The 25,701-nt window shown below is 38.7% G+C and overlaps 1 protein-coding gene across 1 annotated transcript in view; it reads right to left on the bottom strand.

Annotated features, from left to right (window-relative positions):
- The window catches only part of LOC110831042 (uncharacterized), an 89,548-nt gene that overhangs the window by 32,524 nt on the left and 31,323 nt on the right, over positions 1-25,701 (bottom strand). Inside the window, exon 2 of the mRNA XM_022066591.2 lies at positions 3,889-4,007. Coding sequence (XP_021922283.2) covers positions 3,889-4,007 — 119 coding nt within the window. The remainder of the gene's footprint in view (positions 1-3,888; positions 4,008-25,701) is intronic.

The raw sequence follows: 25,701 nt of genomic DNA on the forward strand, positions 1-25,701 counted from the left end.
CTGTCCTTCCCTGATTTATAATTAATTTTGATATTTTTGGATATTTCAAGCATTAATTAAGATTTCTTGAACAGAGAACATTCTACTGAAGACCTGCATCAATAAACCTTCAATCCCAGTATTGTAAAATGCCCAATACCGTGCACGTCTTATATCAAGCAATACAACAAATGTAACACAATAGTTTAATATGGCAGTACAAAGAGAATTATACAAAAATCAGAACACACTAGCCACCCCAGGTTCAAAAGTAATACGAACGTTGAATGAGGCTATTAGAACACTTACTCTGGTTTCGATATATTTTGGGTTATTCGTTCGAACAGAAGCTGTAAATAAATTCTAGTTTGTACTGCGCAATGAAACATTTTCATTTTACCCCTCGAATGTCCTACATTACTTTCGATGTTTTAAAGCATAAATATTTTGTTGTTTATTGGGGGTAATGGATCTAACGGGGAAAAAAAAATCAGCAGGGAGCAACAGAAATCTCCCTTCGGAAGATACATTTTACGTTGCCGTTCCACGTAAAAAATATTTTTGCACTTAACTGGGATGAAACACACGAGCTAGGAATACTCGAAAATATTCTAACAACATATCACAGTGATATTTGTTAAACATTGTATTATTTTAGTTGACTCTGTCCACATTTAAATAAAGATTCTTAAGCTTTATTTCAATTTGGGAAATTCTTGATAGACTGAATGACTGTGAGAAATCTGTATCATGAAGTTAATCGGTTTTTTAGCCAGTTTGTGGCCTTCTCACATTTATTAAGCGCGCAAAGTTTGTCTTGTCTTTAAACAAATGGGCAAAAATTATATCTACAAATGAAATATAAATTCGCTCTGTTGCTTTCGAGGCCAGTTTTGTAATTCAGTGACTACTCACGTCAACAAGGGTATATTACATTGCAGTAAATGTAGCTGGAACATTTGGGAAAGGATTTCCCTGGTCTTTCAAGGAGCAAAGAACGAGTTCCAACGTAGTGTTCTATTAAGCTTGATGTTTTCCAAACACACTGCCATAGGCCTTTCATGCGAGATAGGGCACACTGCAAAACAATGACCTTGTTAATCTTTTAACATGGATCATATATAAACAGACGATGTTAAGTACTTACATTCCAGTCTCTCTTCACCGTATCTAATCTGACGTCTTGTAGTCTGTTGCTGACAACAATTTACGTGTTTCATTACATCATGTAACAATGTTATATTCATTTCCTTTGTCCTTCTTTATCCTGTTGTCTTTTCTGTGTGTCTCTTTCTTCTCTTCAAGAGACACATTGTGTCCTGGGTTTATGTGCACTCCATTTTCCAGTGTTTATCTGGCTCTCACGTTTTGTCTATTGGGAAATGTTCCATCATTTCTCTTTCATTTCCCTTGTGACCCCATTATCTTTACCTCTAATTTTTCCTGTCTCTTTCTGTTAACTTTCTTTCTCTTTAAAGTGAGAAAAATTCAACCACCAACTAGTAACTTCTAGGAAAATAATCTGATTTTAAGGTGGATAGTGTGCAGAGTCAACAACATTGAGTAAAATTGCTAAATCGATTGAAGAATACTTCGCAGAGAGTTCAAAAGCATTCTGAACTGGAGACAGCGAACTTCGTGGCTTTCACAAGAGTTTCCTTTAAATAAAACGACCGGCACAGCCATCTGTTCGATTTTCTCTTCGAACATGCATTACCATTTAAGCAATTTAAAGAAATTTGTTTAAATGGGTACATTTGGCTCCAGATAACTAATGGTGGTACTCCGTCTACCATGCAACAAAAGTAAATATATATTACTCTGACACCAGTTTTATTATTAAGACAGTGTTGAAATAATTTCAGTGTCTACTACACGTTTCTGCCATGAAGGCAATCTTCAAGTGATTAGTGATAGACTAATACCATCATTAGTTATCATGTTCGATATCAGGATCCCATCTTATAATATGTACTGGCTGTAGGAGTTCGTTCAATTTTAATATCTTCCCTGGATAATGCTACGGTTCATAATTTAGACACAAAAATACGTTCAACAAAGAATAAGACATGTGCACCTTTTCTGAAAAACGCAGGTTTGTTAACGGTTTCTGATTGCAATGGATGTACAAGGTCGAACGGGACATTATTTGTTTGTATGTGTACACAGCCTCCGCTAATAAAACAGATATATTTTTTTACTTATTATTTTCTCCAGAAATTTAGATTTTTTAATTATAGCGATAAAAATAAATCAAATACGAATACCAGTTACACGTTTTTATAACTAAGACACGATGTAGGCCTATTTTTCATTATAAAGAAAAAAACCGTACGGGATTTAGAGGGTTTTAGGTTTTCACGGCGTCGAGTATGAAGATGGCTGTCTTCTGAGTTGTAACGCCGTCCACTAAAGATTTACCGACATTTCACAGTTTCTTTCTGCCACCATCATCAGAGTGATGTTTTTATCACCCTGATGACGGAGGCAGAAAACACCTCTGAAACGTCAGTAAACTTCCTACCACTTGACACGGTCCTACAACCAAGAAGACAGTTAAGTGAGAAGACATGTTACAAATTTCACGGCAAAGTTAAACATACGAAAAACACAACCATTTATCCCACTTTTTAAACCACCCTTTTTTTGAATCACCGCTCCCAAATGTGACTAGGACCTGCTAGTATTCATTTTGCATCCTTCTTATTCAACACCATAAAACATTTTCACTCCCTTTTGTCGCCTACCTCCCGTCGTCTGTGCCATTCCCTGTGACCAGCGCACAAGCAGAACAACTGGCAGGTCCTCTTACGGAACATAAAATTCCCTACGTCTTGCGCTCGCCAGCGCACGGCTTCTATTGTAGATGGTCTTATCTCTTCCACCCCTTCCCGACGTCACTCCCTCTAAAGGAAGGTCTTGGCGTCGCACAACCCACACCCCTTAGGGTCTATTTCCCCGACGACTCCGTCCCCTTCCATATCCTCGTCTCTCATTTCCTATTTCCCAAAATTCCCGATATTCAGTGTTCCTGTGGTTCTCTCTCTCTCTCTCTCTCGCTCTCTCTCCCCCTCTCTTCAGCTTCAACTGCCCTCAGTAGCTGCAAGCAGAGATTGAATACGCAACAAAAACACCTATGGTCCCGCAAAATTATGATGTGAGGATGTACAGAGTACAATTTGTATCCGGAAAACACACCGTCTTTGATGTCAGGTTAAAATTCAGTGTTGTGGCGGTTTCTTATAAATACATGTAAAAAATAAATTGTAGTCTTACTTTAAAAAAACCTCACTACTTTGTTTTTTTACAGTTCTAAATCTTTTATTTTCTTAGTTCTTTGTTAAATTTTTAATTTTTGAATAATTTATTTATTCTTGCTTCCTGGTTTCCGTTGTTGTACTTTTTTTAATTTCAATCTCTTTGTTTTGGTCCTTTGATTTCATCTCTTGGCCTTGTCTTTCGGTTAGTTTTTCTTGGTTTATCTTTACTTTTAAGTTTTATTTCCGTGGCTTTAGTTATTTGGGTTTATGTTTTTGGTTTTACATTTCTGGATTTCGTTTTGTGACGTTTTCATTTTTCTTTTGATTATTGTTGCTAGTTTGTTGTTATACACGTTTTGTTCCAATTTTTTAGTTTTATGGTTTCTTTAGTTTACTTTAGTCAGTTTTGATTAGCAATCATAAACAGAAATTGTATTATTAATGTAAATATCATACTTTGAAATACTTAGCTTCTTTTATACAGGTTACCGACTTCATTACCCATCTCAACAACCCAGCAAACCGGACACTTAACAACACTTTCTCTGTCGTCATGTGCGAACTATCTCAAAGAACGCTTCCTACACGTGGTATACTGTGTGCTGTAAGTCCTATTTGCGAAGCGCTCGATAAGAAGAAGGAATCCTACCTTCTGGTTCCAGCTACTTCTACGACTTTGCAGCGACTACGACTCCACCAAGCTGGCGTCAGGGTCCAGTAAGAGGAGGAAGCACTTCGAGCCCACCCCTCCTCTGGGAACAGCAGCACCTGCACAAAGAACAATGTCATATGAGCACCTTCATAAAAATGATAGCATGAAATTAACAAGTCGAAACGGATGGCTCTCAGACGTCAAAAGTGCAATTCAATCAGGTACGCAAAACGGTGCCGTCTCAGCAAGCATTTAAGTTGTGTGTCAAACAGAACCTGACCCAGAAGCCCTGTAAATTTGTTCCTATTATCAGTTTTCTACAGCCCCACAGTGAAGAGACGAAAAATTATCTAAAGTACGCTGCCCTATTAAAACCACAATTCTGTGTTCAGATATTCTCGTCTGTCTTTCCTCATGTGATATTTTTACAATCGCTAAGCTTAAGCTTTAGTAACAATATTCATGTTAATAAAGTCAAGGAATTATAAGCATTTGTACATATTATTCAAAGACGACTTTAAATCCGTAAGATTTGAGATTTTCACAGCGGTGAATACGAAGATTTCTGTCTTCTGGGTTGTTGCGCTGTGTAGTCTGGTCGATGTTTACCAACGTTTCAGAGGTCATACTGCCTCCATCATCAGGGCGATGAGTATGAAGATTTCTGTCTTCTGGGTTGTTGCGCTGTGTAGTCTGGTCGATGTTTACCAACGTTTCAGAGGTCATACTGCCTCCATCATCAGGGCGATGAGTATGAAGATATCCGTCTTCTGGGTTGTTGCGCTGTGTAGTCTGGTCGATGTTTACCAACGTTTCAGAGGTCATACTGCTTCCGTCATCAGAGTATGAAGATTTCTGTCTTCTGGGTTGTTGCGCTGTGTAGTCTGGTCGATGTTTACCAACGTTTCAGAGGTCATACTGCCTCCATCATCAGAGTATGAAGATTTCTGTCTTCTGGGTTTTTGCGCTGTGTAGTCTGGTCGATGTTTACCAACTTTCAGAGGTCATACTGCCTCCGTCATCAGTATGACCTCTGAAACTTTTGGTTAACATCGACCAGACTACACAGCTCAACAACCGAGAAGACAGAAATATTTGACTTTAAATCCTTTCAAAACAAGCTAACTCATTTGTTTTACAATCCATTCAGGTTTTTAAAACCAATATATCTGTATAATTAAGCACAGACAAATACAGAATGTAAAAAGAACAGTACCTACACCAACACTTTCATTTCGTATTTAGGGGAATGAATGCTGACATTGGAATGCACTTTAGTAAGCGTGTAGTGAGATGTAGGGCGGCAGGCACTGATGCTACAACGCCACTAACGAGTCCATGTTTTGACTCATCCCCCACGGAATACAACACGCTAATATCTCTGAAACTCACATGCATCGTACTGAGACCACTAGCATATGAATACCAACACGACAAGATTTGCATGGTTGACTTATGAAGATCGAAAAAAATAAGTATAATTTACAATCTTATCCAATATTTATACTATAATAATAATAATAATGTGTAATAACTACACTAAATGCCATTACGGTAAATAACGGTGCCATGTTACGCAATAATAAATGAATAAACAATTTTAGCCGATAAATCTGAAAAGTAGAGGCCACTGGGAGACTTGGGAGTAGATGTGGGAATAATATTAAAATGGGACTTAAAGTAATATACTGTGACGGCATGGACTGGTTTAATCTCGTCTAATACGGGGACTAGTGACAGGCTTTTGTGAATACGGCATTAAACACTCGGGTTCCATAAAGCGCGGGGCATTTACTGAATAGCTAAGCGACCATCAGGTTTCAAAAAAGGACACTCCTCCATGGAGTTTATAAAATTACAAACACGATTAAAATTTTGAGGCTACGATTTAAAACCATCTGGAAGTGAGATTTTAAACATCTAGAAATTAAACATATAAGTACATAAATAATATACGATTATTGATCTATAACATCTATAATTTCTGCTAGACTCTATATATAAATTGCAATATGTGAATGGAAGTAGAAAATGTATTTCCTCAGCGTCTTGTTATTTAATGTGAGGCAAGCAACGTCACTATACAGCTTCTTACTTTCAAGCTGAACCTGGTTCTCCAACCAGTACACATTCGAGGCACACTATGTATGTGCTCTCCGTTTCTTCGAGAGTGCCTCCTGGCGGAATTCTGTACTCCCCTCGACAAGATCAAAGCCCTGCTGTTCACATCTGACAAAAGACCACAGCAAAGACATCGGATATGAGATTTATCTGAAGAATTCAGCAGAGATGTCTGCGAAGTGTGTGATAATGAGGTGTATCAGGGGTAGACAACATGCGAGACAGAAAAGAAGACGTGCACCGACATTCAGCCACCATCAGGTCTGCAGGGCGGCAAGCAGTCTTGTAGAAGTTTACCGACGTTTCAGAGGTACTTGCTGCCTCCAAAATAAGGGCAACAAGACTACACAGCACAACAACCCAGAGAATAGCCATCTTCGTTCTACATTCTTCAAACTCACCGCTCATAATAATCAAGCTACTTTTTACTCGACGCTATAAACTAACAGACTTGACAAGCGTCGTTCAATAAACACATATTCTTCTACTGACATACTGTACTTTGTAATGTATACCACAGATGATAATTTCATAACAAATTATGCGTCGTTGATCTAAGTTAATATAAATTAACAATTTGTATAAAAGATTAAGTACGCGAAGGCCTTCACTTCTATATAATAGCAATAATTCTTGTTAGCAGTTATAATGTATAATCACTGTGCTTGCGTAGAGACTCATTACATAAATCACAGATACTCTTAAAGACGCTGTGGTTGGCCACAGAGTCACTTGCAATATACAGTAGATCACCACAGTAAATTAAAGTAGCACAGTAATGAACCCCACAAATATAATAAGGCAGCATATTTAACTTCCTTTTCCAAGCACTAGGGTTAATAATACAAAATGTTACGCAATAAAGGGAGAAAAATACAAATAAAACGTTAAATGCATAATAATAAAAAATCTTCCACATTACAATCCGGCTACGAAATGACACAGAAAAGTATCTTCTACAGGCAGCAAACTGTTTTTAAAATTCTTAATGTGCTGCTTCTTAATTAAGAACGCAGCGAAACTCCAAAACTCTTATCATAGAGATCCACTGTCTACTATATGTATAAACGATCTTTAATTTAACACAGAACTAAGTCTCATACCAGGCTCGTACTTCACATTTCTCGATACCAAGCAAATGCTCTGAACCAGTTACACTCTCGACTCGTGTTTAGAAGGTTACCCATTCGAATCTGGACCGAGACGCTGACTAAGGTCTCTGGTGATTTTCTTTAGTTACCCCTGAGTATTCTTCAAATGTTAAAATTATGACTGGAAAGATGAATTCCGTACTGGGGAACGCAGTTTCCGCGTGTTATTTATATTTCGGCGTTCTGAATGCTCTTATATCTCTGAATTTATGCAGTGTTATTTTATGAAATTATAACCCTATAATATGAAGGTTTATAAAAATCGAAGTGGCCGTACAAACTCTGTAAGGATATCTAACGCAAATTTAATCAAAATTCGTTCATTGTTCCTCCAGTTTAAACACGCGGGCGGGCGGGTGAACATACTTGGTCTCCCCTAAATGGATTCAGTTTACACATTTGATGTAAAGAAAACATTATAAGTTAATTTGGCTAAACATTATAGAATTTAATGAAGAGTTGTGTATTTTGCACTAAGTAGGTTACGGTGTGCTACTTTCGAGAAAATCGATAACGATTTTAAGGTTCCGGAATGATTCAGAACAAAACAAATTTTATCTATACGGCTTTTAGTCCAAAGACCCAGGTAAAAATTTCATCGTAATTCGCTGATTACAACCAACGAATAAACACGCAAACTAAGCTGTGTACCCTTTCTCATAAGAACCTTGTACCCCAAAATTCCAACTGTAATTGCAGTTAACTTTAAAATTAAAATTGTGTGACGTACAGAATTTCCTGACGTGGCAATCCGAATTGGATTTCATTAAGTCTAACTGAACTGTTGCAATTCTTAATGAACGGAGAATGCAGACCTGGTCGATTTGAAGTTAAATCCAGCGAAATAGACCCTTCTAAAATTAACGAACAAACGGCAGCGGAAAAAGATAAATGAAGGTAGCTGCAAAAATCGAGCTATCAGAAGACTTTAACCAAAAGACTTAAATTCAAAGAAAGAAAGCAAGATCATAATGAAGTACAGAGCAAATAAATCACTACGCGTATAAAATGGGAAATATAGGCTGCCCCAAAAGCCTCGCAACTCAAGTTGAAGGCCATCTTTATCATACAAATTAGACTAAAATTATATTGAAGATTTCTGTCTTCTGAGTTGTTGCGCTGTGTAGTCTGGTCGATGTTAACCAACGTTTCAGAGGTCATACTGCCTCCATCATCAGGGCGATGAGTCTGAAGATTTCTGTCTTCTGAGTTGTTGCGCTGTGTAGTCTGGTCGATGTTTACCAACGTTTCAGAGGTCATACTGCCTCCATCATCAGGGGGATGAAGATTTCTGTCTTCTGGGTTGTTGCGCTGTGTAGTCTGGTTGATGTTAACCAACGTTTCAGAGGTCATACTGCCTCCGTCATCAGAGTATGAAGATTTCTGTCTTCTGAGTTGTTGCGCTGTGTAGTCTGGTCGATGTTTGCCAACGTTTCAGAGGTCATATTGCCTCCATCATCAGGGCGATGAGTATGAAGATTTCTGTCTTCTGGGTTGTTGCGCTGTGTGGTCTGGTCGATGTTTACCAACGTTTCTGAGGTCATACTGCCTCCGTCATCAGGAATGCATTAAGTCGGTAGCTTTAAAGGCAGACGCTATCTTTCCCCCTTCCTCCTTCACCCCACTTCCTCACCCCGCAAGTCTCAAGGTTACAGTCGTGGACTGTAGTGATGACAGTAGTAGCAGCCCCAGTAGTGAAGATGGAGGCAGTATTTTCCTCTGAAACACTTATATCAGCCTGCAGGTCCACACGGTGTCCAGGGGTAAGAACTGTGTAGCCTCAGTGGCAAATGGAACATTCCGCTTGAAATAAAATTCTAATTACAGCCCTTTATTTCTGCAGTCCCCTTGATATCATGTAAAGACAACCTTGCAATTATAACCTGAAAGCTCTATAAATGGACCTCAAGCAAGCAAAAGTACCGGAAATGAAGACAATTATTGGAAAAAATATCTTGAAGCCAAAAGAAGTTGAACGGAGAGGAGCAAATGTGCGAGGAAATCAGAAAGTTGCAGCAATAGAGATGGAATGAGCAACAGAAAAGGCTGAGATGAAAGTCAACGAGAAGTGAAACAGGGGAAAAATGAATGAAATTTCTCTCATGAAGCATTTGTCTGTACTGCGTCTTTCTCCCTTTTGGATGGATGCGGTACTTCCCCGGTAACTCATTTCCTCCGTCCCACGTCAAATGACGTGACTTCCCCCTAGATGGATAGACTTCCTGCCGCGTGACTCTACGATCCAGCGCTTGATTGGAGCGCTAAGACAGAAACACAAAGATCTCAGAAAAAGACGACGAAGATCGAAACGAAGATCAGATGCCAACGATCTGGCACCGAAGCCTCTAAACGACTTGGTTTGTTCTCGTCAACTGACGTGTGAATTTGCAAGTCTTCTCTTTTTCCATCTCCTCCTTTCCTTTGTACCACAATTTACCCCGCTGTGATTTCTCTCCTCATTTGTCTATGGCTTCGTACATCTTCACCTTTCTTTCTTATATTATTTTTGAAAAATGCATTTGTAATCTTCAGCCCTACACAAAGTTCACCTTCTTTGTTCTCATAACTACTTTTCTTAAGAACAAAATAAAAAAAAAATCACTGGCGTCATCTTTAATCAGGAAAACAAAGAAATTACGTCGCATTGCAAGACTTCCGAATGCCAATGCGAATAAACGAGAACAAATTGAATTACTATCATCTAGAAATTAAAATGTTTCCATAAAGTATAGCGCAATAAATATTATTATATTCTATTGCTCACATAAAATCTTTCCATAGAAAATATAAAATAATCCTCGGTACTGGTATAAGGTTTAAAAGTATTGCTCGCATTATTTATCTTCCTACCAATCCGCTCTTAATGTTAGATTCGACTGGCTCATGATAGAATCTAATAACGTACTTTTGTAAATACGGCAATGAACAGTCATGTTTCGATTTTAAATGCGTTCTACGCTGTCTTAAACACTCACACGGCTTGTTCATTAATAGTGGGTACCAAATAGAAGTGTAAAACTTTATGAGAATGATATTAATGTCAGGTAGCGAACTATTTTCTGTTCGATTAAACTATTTTAAAGTGATTAAATTTCGATTTGACCTCAATATAAAGTAAGGACTAGCTACAGGAAATTAATTTTCCAGGAAAAAACATTTGTTGCAGGCATTATAGAATCAATTTTCATGGACATACATTCTCCACTTTTGGAAATAAAACATGTAGAAGCATATGTATGATTTCTGGTTGATGAATCTCCCTGATGACGGAGGCAGTATGGCCTCTGAAACGTTGGTAAACATCTACCAGACTACACAGCGCAACAACCCAGAAGACAGAAATCTTCATACTCTGATGACGGAGGCTGTATGACCCTGAAACGTTGGTAAACATCGACCAGACTACACAGCGCGACAACCCAGAAGACAGAAATCTTCATATTCTGATGACGGAGGCTGTATGACCTCTGAAACGTTGGTAAACATCGACCAGACTACACGACGCAACAACCCAGAAGACAGCGATCTTCAGACTCTGATGACGGAGGCAGTATGACCTCTGAAACGTTGGTAAACATCGACCAGACTACACAGCGCAACAACCCAGAAGACAGGATCTTCATACTCATCGCCCTGATGACGGAGGCAGTATGACCTCTGAAACGTTGGTTAACATCGACCAGACTATATGGCACAACAACCCAGAAGACAGACATCTTCATACTCATCGCCCTGATGACGGAGGCAGTATGACCTCTGAAACGTTGGTAAACATCGACCAGACTACACAGCGCAACAACCCAGAAGACAGAAATCTTCATACTCATCGTCCTGATGACGGAGGCAGTATGACCTCTGAAACGTTGGTAAACATCGACCAGACTACACAGCGCAACAACCCAGAAGACAGAAATCTTCATACTCATCGCCCTGATGAAGGAGGCAGTATGACCTCTGAAACGTTGGTTAATATCGACCAGACTACACAGCGCAACAACCCAGAAGACAGAAATCTTCATAATCATCGCCCTGATGACGGAGGCAGTATGACCTCTGAATCGTTGGTAAACATCTACCAGACTACACAGCGCAAAAACCCAGAAGACAGAAATCTTCATACTCAAGCATAGATAGTTGGAGACAGGAACTACAAATTATGCGTTACTTCTTATGCTCTACATGTAAAGAAAGACTTAAATAATGACGATGTGCACAATAGGGAGTTGTCACACTTTTCCTGTGATTCTATGTTTGTTTTTCCTCTCGGCAAACTAACATTCCGCTCAGAGCAACCGATCTTGAAAACCTATCACGTAAAACGGGCTTCAGAATCAACAATCTAGTCTTTGAGATTAATCTCTTCGTCTTCTAGAAGGAACTTTAGTCACTGCTCGACCCCATTTTGGCTCGTTTATATTGTAAAGTCAAAGAGTTGGCAGCGCGCACGCATTGTAATGTCAGTTGGTTAGATCGAATTTCAAAAACATTTCGACGCTGCTGACATTGAAGCACGAAGAGAGAGTTTAAATTTGGAGCGCAGGGGCGTATTTATTTTGAAGAACACAAATGTCAGGGTCGCTCCTTAGGAAAATTTGCAGAAGTGAAGAACTTGTCGCTTATATATTATACCTTCTACATGTCACTTCCACATACAGGTCAGAAAAAATTAGCTTCAAGGAAACAGAAATAAAACAGAAAAGATTAAATAAACACCGGGAGTAAAATTTAAAGTTTTCACAACCTTTACGATGTCGAAGTTGGACCTCTGGTTTGCAACGCTTTGTGGACTTGCAGGTAGATACAAACGTTTCGGAGGAAAGTATTCTTTCCCCGAAGATGGAAACAGTGTGTTCTTCGGAAACCTTGGTATCTACCTACAAGTCCACACGGAGTTGTAAACTAGAAGACCAACATCAACACCAAACGTTTTGTGTCTCAAAGACAGGCTAATCCACTTCTTAGTCGGCCCGCATACAAGGGTGTCTGAATGCGCTCTATTCAGTAATTTTGAAATATATGTGAGTGGGTGTACTTTAAGTTGCAGGTCCCATTGTGCGAAGGAGTAGTATTCCAGCCACAACGCTGGTTGTGTGCCAACGGAACAAAGCAGCAGAAGTAAGCTGTTTCTCTATACGTCGTTCAATAAATCCTCAGAGTCTTTGAACGAGACTTGGTTCTGCTATATTCAGTTTCGTGGTGGACTCGAAATAAGAAAGGGTGAAGAAAATAGGGGTGCAGATGGATGGAAGCCAAATCAGTATTACATGTCCCAACAAAACACAACTCTTGACATGGGGTTGTATAAACCAGAGTAGTTTCGTGCTTCTGCAGACGAAATTTTATCATCTCTTTTAGCTATATAAGTAATATATTGCTCGAATTTGTAATCATATTTCACAGAAATCTCATTGTATCCGTGGAAAATTTAATGTGGAAAGTGGAAATCTCTCTTGTCAACTAGGCAGAGGTGGCAATTGTGCTTCAAAGTCATGAGACGAGGAGGAGAGGGAAACTGTAAATATCTTCCGAAGAAAGATGAAAAAAGCACCAAACTTATTAAAACGTGTTTGAAAATCACGTTTACAACAACTTATGTAAACACGTGAGACATGAATTGGGCGCTTAGTAATACAAGCGAGGTCTCACATATTAAAAACCTCTTTCATATGGGCACATTCCTAAGCATTGCAAAACGCAAAATTTAATTTCTTCGAATATTATTGCTAGTTTCATTTCAGACACAAACATTCGCTACGCGTGTGCAGCGAGAAATTCAATTTGGTTGATCTTTCTGCAAAAAACCCATTTGCGTGCTTACGATTCATGGAAACCTAAATGTAATATTGTGTGGATAGAAAAGCATTCAACATTGTCTTTCAACAATACTCATCATAAATCCACGAAAATTACTAATGTTCATTATGTAACTCTTTGTTGTTGATTTAACGACGCGTTATTAATTGCACAGGCATTTTGACAACAAATGACAGCATTATTACGATGACCGTTTATAACCTGAAATATTATCCTATCATTTGTATGTAGAGACTAAAAAAAAATCTTGAAAAAATCACAATCTGCGCAGATAGCATGCGAAACAAAAGTTACAGTTTCATTTAATCAAACTTTCATCAAAATTCCTTTTCTGCTACTGCTACTCCATTATATTTAAGTTTAACTTGGTTCTACTTCAGTTACAGTCATTATAACAAGCACAATATTAGCTAAATAGCGAAACCGCTAAGTCACAGCGTAAAGTAACGAAGAATACTTAAAGCTCGGTTATATAATGAAGCCGCGAGACAGAGTCTGTTAACATTTCAAAGTACTTTCTCATTACTCAGTAAACACGCAAGTAAATACAGTGGACGTGTGTGAGCGTCATTCTTTGAGTAGGACAGAGAGAGAATTCTCCATTTTCCTTGTCAGTAGTAGCTTATAAACCGGCTAAGATCTGGATTACTACGATTCAATTCTTGACAGAGGTATGACATTTATCTTCGCCACCTCGTGGCTCACCCAGTCTCCTAACCAACGAGTACATAGATTATTTACCAAGGGTTTAAGCTGTCCGGGTATGACCATCTAGTGCTGAGATCATGAACGTGTAGAGATATACCTTCAATGCCAGAAAAATCTTCATGACGTGCTGCTTAATTGTTTCTACATGTCGAATAAACCTCGTTAGTTACGACATTCTAACCGAACTGCGACAAAAATTGCTTACAAGTTAATTATAACAACAATAAAGCTATGACTAGGCTCGTCTGATACTAAAGTAATGACATTTTATCCAACACAGATAAAATGACGCCAGTTGGCGGGTGTTAGTTTAGTACACTAGGTAATAATCAAAACTTAATCATCACTAATGAGTGAATCAGTAATTTAATTCTGACTTCATTTCAAACTCCTTCAACTGATATGTCATACTAATACTGACAGAATAAGTTAGTTATTATTTGCTGATAATTAGTTTAACGCTCATTAGTACAGTCATACAGGCAATGGAAATGTTTTTGTTCCGCTGTGAGATACTCCAGTACACCATCGGGGTCGCTTTCCTCCCACTAACTAATTACCTAAACCACTAAGTTGTCCCATAAACTTCTCATATTTACAGCCAGTTTCCGTAAGAAATATCCAGTGTTATCGCGTTAGTGTTATTGGCGTTCCTATCTCTTTCATTTTCCAAATAGCCACCTTCCGAAATAGCAAATTCAATATGCATTGTCCTACCCACATCGAATCAAACTAAATTTAAAGATTATTTACTAACCGGTTATGGGCCCCACCCAGCCTCCTATCCAATGGGTACCGGGTTCATTTCCCGGGAGTAAGGCGCGGGGTGACGCTGACCACTCCCCCTCATCTAGTGTCGGAGTCAAGAATGAGTAGGAGCTATACCTGCTCTCCCCCCCAAGCGCCTACATGGCGTATAGTAGGACAGATTTACTTTTAATTTACCTTCTTTTGCAGTTCAGAATCTTTCGTCTCCTAAGAACTGCCTTTTTTATAAGAGACAAACTGGTCTCTCATGTTAAAGGAAAACATAGACTGAAGATGTTTGATAACAGAATAGTGAGGATAACATTTTGACCAAAGAAGAATGATGTGACAAGAGACTGGAGAAAATTGCTTAACACAAAGTCTATAGTTTCTACTCTTCACGAAGTATTATTATAAATATCAAATCAAGGATGGGGTTGATATTGCTTACAGCGCGCGTATAGATTTGAGAAATTGGTACAACATTTCGCTTGGACAGCCTGAAGGGAAAATACCATTTGGAAAATCTAGGCTAGACGGGAGTACAATATTATAATGAATCTTAGGTTTGGATGATGTGGATTGGATTAAACTTGCTCTGAATAGGGGCCGATAGCGGAATCTTGTGAACACGGTAATGAACCTTCGGGTTTGAAGCTGGGATCTCCTAAACACGGATTGTTCGTCCGTAATTGAATTCGGAATGCAATTAAAATGCATTACCGTCAAGATAACCTGAAAATGATTAAAAAAAACAATAGAAGACAAAGCAATTTTATTTTCCTTCTGACGAGTTATATTACAGGACGGATAGGATTAACCAAACTTCTGCAGTGGGAATGAAAATCCAATCAAAGTAGCTAAAACTGCGTTAGAAGTTTAATTAGTCAGCAGTTTGTAGCGCAGTTTAAGCCATGATTACTTTGCATGTTATTACCAGAGTTCTTTTTAAATTAGACAAAGGGATCTGCAGTTACCAGAAGCCACACATGAAACATAGGCAAACTGATCTTCCTGTAACTTCAACTTCCTTTAATTTCATCCATTTCCTCTACCTTCGAACACATTAGATCGTGATACTGCACTTAGTAACAATTCTGGAACGTTTTCACTGTCACCAAGGATCATGTCACGTGTCTATTTTATGTATCCTGAGTGATTATTAACATGTGTACAGAATTCAGAGGTTCCGTTATGCACAATATATTTTTTTAATCACTAACAAATATACTTGCTCAGGCGACATGTTTCACCCCACCGGATTATCTTCATGGCCTTACAGATAGATTTTGTCTCAGATTATATAAGTTTATCTGTAAGGCCCCAATGAGACTGAAACATGTCGCCCTAGTAAATATTTGTTATTTGGGATAAACAATATATTGTGTTATAGGATTTGAGACTTTCGCGTACAATCAATAAAATCTTCTCGGGCAATCAACCGCGTTAACTTCCGAGGTATACAGTCGCATCAGAACCCTGATGATGGGGACAGAGTTGGTTCCCGAAACGTCGGTTTACTAAGGTAACAAGTTAAGGCGGCTAATTGCCCGAGAAGATTTTATTGAATATATTTTGTATGATGGAACCCCTATCTATTTGTTTAATAATCACGTCAAAAGCATTACAGTAAAGAAACTTTACGGTACTCAAATTCGGCGACATTCTATACTCTTGTAAAACGGAGACCAAAAAACCAAGTAGAGTGTGGGTTAGCTTTAGCCTATTGGAGGCAATAAATATAAGGGCGCCGGTTTGGGGGAATGTGCTACTTTGCCTCAGTTTCTTCTTTTGCAAACTGACTCTCCTGAAAGTATAACTAACCCGATAAAAGAAAGAAACAAACAAACAAACACGAAACGTTTTTATGTTTTATTCTCCATTACGCGCCATACTGGGAAGTTCTTCCATAAATGTTCGCCAGGAGAAAGTCCGGGTGGGGGTGGGGAGGAAGAGGCAGGAGAGAGAGAGAAGAGAGAGAGAGGTGGGGGCGGGAGAAGGGGGCGGGAGAGGGGGGCGGAGAAGTTTACAACGACGCGGCGCCTACTTTATGTGTTTGTCTCTCGTTCGATATATACGCCAAAGAATTGCTTTTTAGCTTCCGGAAAATTGATGGTTTCCAATGCAGTAAAAGAACAGTAGTGAAGAAATAAAAAAAGAATTGAAAACTGGAATAAATTTTTAAATTCTAATATATTTATACGACTTCTAAATACAGATTATTTAATCTTTCAGTTTTACGCTTAATAACGTCGTGGAATTGAAGTGGTTTTCATTCAGTTTTTCTTTTCTGATCTGTGGCTTCTGGAATTAAGTTTCTACCAAAGCAATGAGATCGATATAAAATCCATTTGTCGGTTGAACGATGAAATCGATAATTAAACTCGTCCAGGTCGCTAAATAGAGCAAAAACTTCCATACCCTTAAAAGATACATATTATTTTGTTCCACCGGAATCTCACTATTCTGAGATAATAATACACGGTGGAGAGAGTGCAGCATAATGCATATGATGGGTTAATTTAAAAACCCCTCTCCGTTACAAAACGAATCTAAATCCCACCTTGCGGTCCAGTTACAGTAGCTTCAAACGGTTATGGTCTGATTCTGATCGCCAACATCCAACCAGAGCTGGTTTCGGTAAGTTTTAGTTAATTTAATGATGTTTTTTGTTGGCATATGTTATATACAGTTCAGTGGGAGAATTAATGTGTAAGGATGTGGAAGGAAGCTTTTAAGGCACTACCTTACCAATTGGTTACAATGGGGTTTCGTAGATTAATAAAGGTCATCAGAATCGAGTTTCAACGGGAGTCCAAGAGCATTTCGCTACATTCAATGGATGTATTTACATCCATTTCACGATGCAGTTACATAGTTTGATTCTGTATCCTTGAATTCTATCTGAAATATTATTAATATCAAATAAATTCAAGCATCCGTGGTGCACAGATTGAAACTCCTGTTACAACGCACGAGAAGCAAATTTAAGCTGAGATTTCAGGTTCTCAAAGCGGCGAATATGAATATGACTGTCTTCTCGTACGTTGCGTTTTGTAGCCTGGTAGAAATTTATCAACGTTTCAGAGGTGCCTGCCATCTTATTTTATCAGGGCGATGGGCCTCTATCATTGCCCTGATGATTGAGACAGTAAGCACTTCTGAAAAGTCAGCAAACTTCTACCAGTCTACAAGCCGCAACATACCCAGCAACTGTTGTCTTGGCAGAGTTAAATTACGATTTCTGTATCAATTTCACATTTAAGTATGATTGAACAATGAATATATTAACATTATATGGATGTAATTATAAATTTATCTTCTGCTCATCTCCGTCGTCCTTTCATTCCTCGACATTCTCAATCTGCAATTTCATTCTTATTTTACAAATTAATCTTCTCATTACCAATTTTTCACCTCCATCGTCTATTCTTATTCTTCTATTTGCCATTCCTACTTGTCTTCTTCTTCTCCTTCTGACGCCTACACGGTCACAGGGTAAGGAAATCAAACTCATGGACATTAAGGTGTGACATTATAAAATGATCAGTCCCTCATACACTGAGGATATAAAATATGAAAACGAAATGCATTCAAGGAACACACACTGAGGCCAATGTGCCATATTCTCGGCACAGGCTTTCTGAAACTGAATTTAACAGATCTTGTGGTAGGCAGAGCGGGCTGTAATTTATACTTTACATATTACTAGGTATTCTATTTTAACCCGCATTAACGCTCGAAAATTCGTTACCATGGAAACTCACAAACACAAACATGTTCAAGCGTTTTATACACGTTGATTCGCATAATTCTCATATGAATAATTTTCTTCGCTTGAGCGATTACAGCGCTTTTGTCCCAAACAATTTAACAGTATGGGTGGGAATCCAGTCTTGTCTCTCGTGAATTCTTTAGAAGCCAGAAGTTATAATTTTGATCGGTAGAGACCATCTAGCTTCACCGTCATACGATTAGCCAGTTTAAAACACCACGAAGCAAACCATTATTTTTTCGGCGTAATTAGTGGACCATTTTAAACAGGACTTTTTCATTTCCTTTAAATCCAGATACAACCCACGCCGTCTAGGCTGTATCTCCCCAAACTAAAATCCATTTATATACTTCTCAGATAGCCGGGGGATTTCTTTTTTCTTTAGCCCAAGTTGTGATCAAAAGAGTCCATAAGTCTACGACCCAAATACACTCGGTTACAAAGTAAAGTGAGCGATCCAAGAATTTATTAATTAATTTAATTTTAAATTAAATCTACTGTTAAGTGTAATTGTTCCAAATCATTACGTCTGGACCATAGAGTCACAATAACAAGGATTAATATCAGTCATTAAAATGTCCAAGAGAAAAATTCGCTTGTGCTTGACAGCCGATCTATTTCTAGATCTACAATTTACGTGCTTTCTATGTTTTAACGATACAACATGAGATAAATAATCATCTCACTGAATATGTAGATTGAACCGGTATTAAAAGTCATTCACAAAGATTCTGATATTAAAAGAATTTTTGTCAGGAAAGATATACAACTTGAAACTCTTGTGTCTGGCACATACAATATCAGCATCCTCTTCACAATATTGCGCTTTAATATAATCTGAAAGTCAGAATTTCTCAGGTATAGTAACCAGAACGATAAAAACAGAAATTATTTTGTTGCATTATACGTTTGACGTCCACACAGTGGTACCTCCGAAAGATAGAACGATCACACAGATTTTCATGGACTTTACGTCTAAACTATAAAAAAATATTCAATGCTTTATGTAAAAGTGGATTTCATTACAGTGCCAAAAGTGTCATTAAAACCCTCTTAGCAGCTTAACAGGCGTACACGACAGATTGAGAGGAGGATCCCCGTGTTTTAAATTCAGTTCCCTACCAGTTTAACACTAGTATTTAAAAGTTTCATTCTTGTCCCACATTTTTCCGAAGAGTTGAGGATGGACATGACTCTGACATTCAAACCATGCTTTATCCAAACTGATTGTTTCTCATATTTCATGAAAAGTTATTTCAAGATCTTTCAATCAAAACGAAAATAAACTTCAAGCTGTAGTTCCATGAACAATGGTAATTTCAGTGATTCCTGGCGAATTAAAATGTACGATTTAGACCACAACTGAAAATGTTACGGCAATATATCAATATATTCTATAATTTAATATCTCTTTTGGTCTACTGAGAAGTGGGCAATATTTCCTTAAAGCTGGCATTAAGGGTGATAATCAATTCTGATTATTACCAAATCAATTTCAAAATGCATTATTATTTAAAACAAATTTTAAGACAAATATGAATTCCAATCCCCTATTCAATCAAATAAAGTTTAACATCAACCCGTAAAAGATTGTTCCTGTCTATCTGTGTGTTTTGAAGAAACATTACAACAAAGTGAATTTTGAGCATTTAAATTAAACAAGGTCGTCTCTGAGAAGTTCAGAGACGGCCTAAAATTAAACAGGCTACTTCCGAGATAAAGGACGAAGGCAAAAGTAATATTTTACAATTCTCAGTCTATAACATAGAAACTATCACGTAGATATGTCACTTGCAAAATTAGAGCTTTTAAAAATCGAGGTTAAAAACAAGAGACAGGGGATATGGAACAAGGGCAGACAGACAGACAGACAGCAAGCCTCGTCACATGTTTAACTACCGAAGCGATATATTGTCGGCCTGACGCACTCAGCACGGATGTGCACGGGATGTCAGTCACTCAGTCGGATGTTCCCTGGGAGGACATCGATCACGCTCATGACTTAGCAGCAGTTTGATGCGTCCCGTCATCCAGCCAACAAAAAGCATTTCATCATTCCGACACCAGCAACACTCAAGACATTGACGACAACTTCAATGTGGTCAGAGTACCCAATAAAACACCCTGCAAACGGCTATATATCGTGTGACAGAACGTAGGCCCTACATAAACAAGATAATCACGCAGTAGATACATATGAATTATTCATCGTCGTAATTTCCTTACTTGTAAACACGTTCTGTCTACACGTTTCCAGGCTCCACAAAAATGAACGGTATTCGATCAGACCAGAAAGTATTCTTACTCCACCGCTTTTATCGATACGAACACATGATCGATCATACAGAATGCTTGTTTACAGTTAAACTATTATAATTACCACAGTCACCACACGAATAATCACGCGATAATACAGAGGCTGGCTCTTCTGAGATTTTTTGTAGTTCCCGTTGCACCCTGGTACTAGTCAACTTTCGTTACCTTTAAGAATACTTATCCAGAAATATCGTATTACCGTAGAATATGATCACATATCAGTTTCATAGTACTGTACATAAATTAATATACAGATACATATTATTTTAAATTTTATCGTGTAAAAGCTTGTATCTAACACAATTTTACCCGAAAAACTTTAATCTTAAGGTAGGGTCTTAAAGACAATAGTATATGACATTTGAAGATTTCTGTCTCCTGGGTTGTTGCGCTGTGTAGTCTGGTCGATGTTTACCAACGTTTCAGAGGTCATACTGCCTCCGTCATCAGGGCGATGAGTTTGAAGATTTCTGTCTTCTGGGTTGTTGCGCTGTGTAGTCTGGTCGATGTTTACCAACGTTTCAGAGGTCATACTGCCTCCGTCATCAGGGCGATGAGTATGAAGATTTCCGTCTTCTGGGTTGTTGCGCTGTGTAGTCTGATCGATGTTAACCAACGCTTCAGAGGTCATACTGCCTCCGTCATCAGGGCGATGAAGATTTCTGTCTTCTGGGTTGTTGAGCTGTGTAGTCTGGTCGATGTTTACCAACGTTTCAGAGGTCATACTGCCTCCATCATCAGAGTATGAAGATTTCTGTCTTCTGGGTTGTTGAGCTGTGTAGTCTGGTCGATGTTTACCAACGTTTCAGAGGTCATACTGCCTCCATCATCAGGGCGCCCTGATGACGGAGCCAATATGACCTCTGAAACGTTGGTTAACATCGACCAGTCTACACGGCGCAATAACCCAGAAGACGGAAATATTCATACTCACCTCTATGAAAACCTCAAATCTTACATATATGGCATTTGTACGTGAAGTAGCAGATAAAAATCAGAATCTCCTCAGATCCTTCGGAGCAAAAAATAAATGAGCCCGTAGTAATTAAATAATTTGGACGACCAATATACAAGTGGTCTCGGGTCGGAAGTGGCCCGATGGCTGCCAGGAAGACCACGCTGTACTAGCCTAAGAAACAAGCAGGGTGTTTTCCAAAAGGAAAATAGCCCATTAATGTACGATACAACTACTACAAATATTGGGAAGTGGGTAAGGGGGGACAAGACATCCAACACACAAAAAAATACCCCACGAAGATCTCAGGGGTACACGTCACCAAGGTCGAATGTTTATCTTGTACTGGGTTATTCATCAGAAAATGCCATGTTAACGGTTAGCAGAGCAAACTAAACGGGAGTATATGAGTAAAGTTTGCCTTAAAACACGACGCATAAGCCAGTCTGTCTTGCTCCATCATTTACCTCCACATTCTGTCCGTCACATCAGGCTCCAGGCGCTAGTAACTTGTTTTAGGGGCGGATATTGAGTAGGGGAGGTTCTTAGCCGCATTTGTGGTGCTCATTGACGTCACAGCAATATGTAAGTTGGAGTCAGCAACCGATCCATCATGCAAAATGACTTACCCCCAATATGGGATACACTTGAAGGTTAATTTACCCTCGTCAAGGGGGTAGAATCTGAAACACTGGTTACTATGTAAATGGGCTGTCCATCTTAAGCGAGGGGGCGGTAAAGTTTACGTTACACCCACAGTTAACCTTCATACTTCAGAAAGCACTGGATGCAGGCCGTACGTTATAGCATATGGCTCAAGAGAACACGTAACACAATGAACCGTTGTCACAGATACACGGCTGGTAACGTAAATGAAGTTACGTTTGCAGATGTGAGTCATATCCGTTAATACAACGTCAAAACGACTTTGGAATGTTGAGAATAATAAGTTAATTATCCCTTTCTTTGTTTTGGCCTTATTTCTAAAGTTCTCTCTTTTTGTCGAAAGAGGTCCTTGTTGCCTCAGAAACGTTGGTAAACATCGACCAGACTACACAGCGCAACAACCCAGAAGACAGAAATCTTCATACTCTGATGATGGAGGCAGTATGACCTCTGAAACGTTGGTTAACATCGACCAGACTACACAGCGCAACAACTTAGAAGACAGAAATCTTCATACTCTTCACCCTGATGACGGAGGCAGTATGACCTCTGAAACGTTGGTAAACATCGACCAGACTACACAGCGCAACAACCCAGAAGACATAAATCTTCATACTCTGATGACGGAGGCAGTATGACCTCTGAAACGTTGGTAAACATCGACCAGACTACACAGCGCAACAACCCAGAAGACAGAAGTCTTCATACTCTGATGACGGAGGCAGTATGACCTCTGAAACGTTGGTTAACATCGACCAGACTACACAGCGCAACAACCCAGAAGACAGAAATCTTCATACTCATCGCCCTGATGATGGACGCAGTATGACCTCTGAAACGTTGGTAAACATCGACCAGACTACACGGCGCAACAACCCAGAAGACAGAAATCTTCATATTCATCGCCCTGATAATGGAGGCAGTACGACCTCAGAAATGTTGGTAAACATCGACCAGACTACACAGCGCAACAATCCAGAAGACAGAAATCTTCATACTCATCGCCCTGATGATGGACGCAGTATGACCTCTGAAACGTTGGTAAACATCGACCAGACTACACGGCGCAACAACCCAGAAGACAGAAATCTTCATATTCATCGCCCTGATAATGGAGGCAGTACGACCTCAGAAATGTTGGTTAACATCGACCAGACTACACAGCGCAACAACTTAGAAGACAGAAATCTTCATACTCTTCACCCTGATGACGGAGGCAGTATGACCTCTGAAACGTTGGTAAACATCGACCAGACTACACAGCGTAACAACCCAGAAGACGGTAATCTTCATACTCTGATGACGGAGGCAGTATGACCTCTAAAACGTTGGTAAACATCGACCAGACTACACAGCGCAACAACCCAGAAGACAGAAATCTTCATACTCACCGCTGTGAAAACCTCAAATCTTACATCTTTGTATTTCTCATCGTATTCTTCTGTTTCCTTCCTTCCTTCCTTCCTTATTTACATTCTTCGGTGCGGTACTTTCCTTACTTCTCATTCACTTCCTTCGTACTAAATGAGTTACTTTTATACTCTTATACTTTAATTCCTTTTTTTTATGCTTGTGTGTTTCGCTCTTTCGTTCTCTTTGGTTCTTCCTTCATTCCTTCCTTCTGTCTAGCTCTTTTTTATTTACCCTTCTCTGTTATAATTCATACTGTCGGGACAAAATGCGTTAGTATTTCTCTCTTCATACACCGTTCGTATAACAAAGGCAGTGAGCGAGTTATCAACTAAATATCCCATAAAGGAAATCGAATACGGAGCAGAAACTGGGTTACGAGCTGCAGATGTGTATATTTGATAATATTTTGCAATAATCCCACTCTCCTCTGATAGGTTAATTCAGACTGAGTTTTTGAAAACGACAGTGAGAGATAATTGAACATTCAATCACTGTGTGTATCAATATATGCTTACATACATCGGACATGCATTCATTTAAATAATTTACAATCCGCTTGCCATAAATATACAGCGTCGGTATTAATCTGTAGAGTTGACCCGTCGTTTTATATTGAGATACACCAATCAATGTCAACGTGTTTTTTCTCGAATACTGCATTACCTCTATCGCCGGAACAAAGCCTGGAACTGTACGCTGGGTTCCATCCAATTAAAACGCCCGTCTGACTGTCTATTCAATGGCATAACCTGGAATTATTGTTCGTTAACTTCGCACACACATTTTCTTTCCTATTCTGCCCTGAAAATTTACGCGATAAGGATTCCTGTATTTCACACATATTCACGTCTAAAACGCCATCATACTGAACATGGAGGAACGTGTGTACTAATACATTCTTTGGCCTGCATGATATCAAGAAATTTAATCCTTTAAATTTGCTTTACAAGAAAATTGTCATACAAACTACGGGTTAAGCAATATGTGTTTATAATAACTACTGTTTAAATACGTAATTAAATTATGGCAGCCAACAGAAAAGCATAGAAAATGTGCGAATAATTAATTTCAGCCTTATCACTTGAGTTGAGCTAATTACAATTAAAGTCGAGGAAATTTCTTGATCAATTCCTATTGATAGTTAATGCCCTATGCTATCCCTTATTTCCACATTGTCAAAGGAAATAGTAGTATTTTAAAGACTACAATAAAATACATCCAAGGACTCAATGCAAAGCAAAGAGATTATCTTTCGGAGGCATTCCGCTGAACTAGACATCTAATCTAATTAAATGTTAAGCTAAAATGAAGACAGATTTAAGACGTGGAACTATTTCGGTTAAATTGCTGACGAAATGGATGACACATTAATTCTAAAATCCCGGATTAAATAAACGACAGCATGGAATTAGATCCCTCTATCTGTTAAATTTCGAGGTTAATACCAGTCTGAAACCCAGAGGGACAAGACCAAATGATTGTGAGGAGAATAAATCCCTGGCAGGTAATTTGGCAGTGATAAAACGTCACATCAGGACAGGGCCTAATCCTTGCTCTCAGAGCCACAACCACACTGCCTTCTCTAGGCAACTCAAGGATGGATATTCCACAATCCTGAGAATATAAAAGGCGCCTGATTGTGTTTCACTGGAACCCTGTTTGTGCCTGAAACAACATTTTATCGACAAATTATTACATTTTTTTGAATATGGATTATGAAGTGTAAAGATGTGCTTCGGCTGTTTAAGATAATTTTTAGAGAGATTGCCATAAAAAGAAAGTCTGGTATCAACAGTTTACTAACCACAGCAACTGAAAAATCTGTAATTATGAAAAAATCTTATGTACGCAGGCTAAGTCACATGTTATTTGTTACCTTTAAATTTTTGTCTGTCAAAATCCTACAACGTACAATTTAAGTTAATTAATTATGTACGTGCAAAAAACTACAGATTCACTGCCTTTCCATAATGTAAACTTCATATGTAAAGTATTTTGTTCTTTGACACTATAAATAAACAGACTGGTAGGCTTGGAAACATTAATGGAATATGCTATACATTTTCAACCGACACACAAAACATTCTGGAAAAGCATAAAAAGTACACTCTTTTCCGTCGCTAGCCTTAACGCTACGTTAAACA

Source organism: Zootermopsis nevadensis, unplaced genomic scaffold (genome assembly GCF_977971745.1).
Source record: "Zootermopsis nevadensis isolate Lab colony 2312 unplaced genomic scaffold, Znev_1.0 Znev_ptg000030l, whole genome shotgun sequence".
Lineage (NCBI taxonomy): Eukaryota > Metazoa > Arthropoda > Insecta > Blattodea > Termopsidae > Zootermopsis > Zootermopsis nevadensis.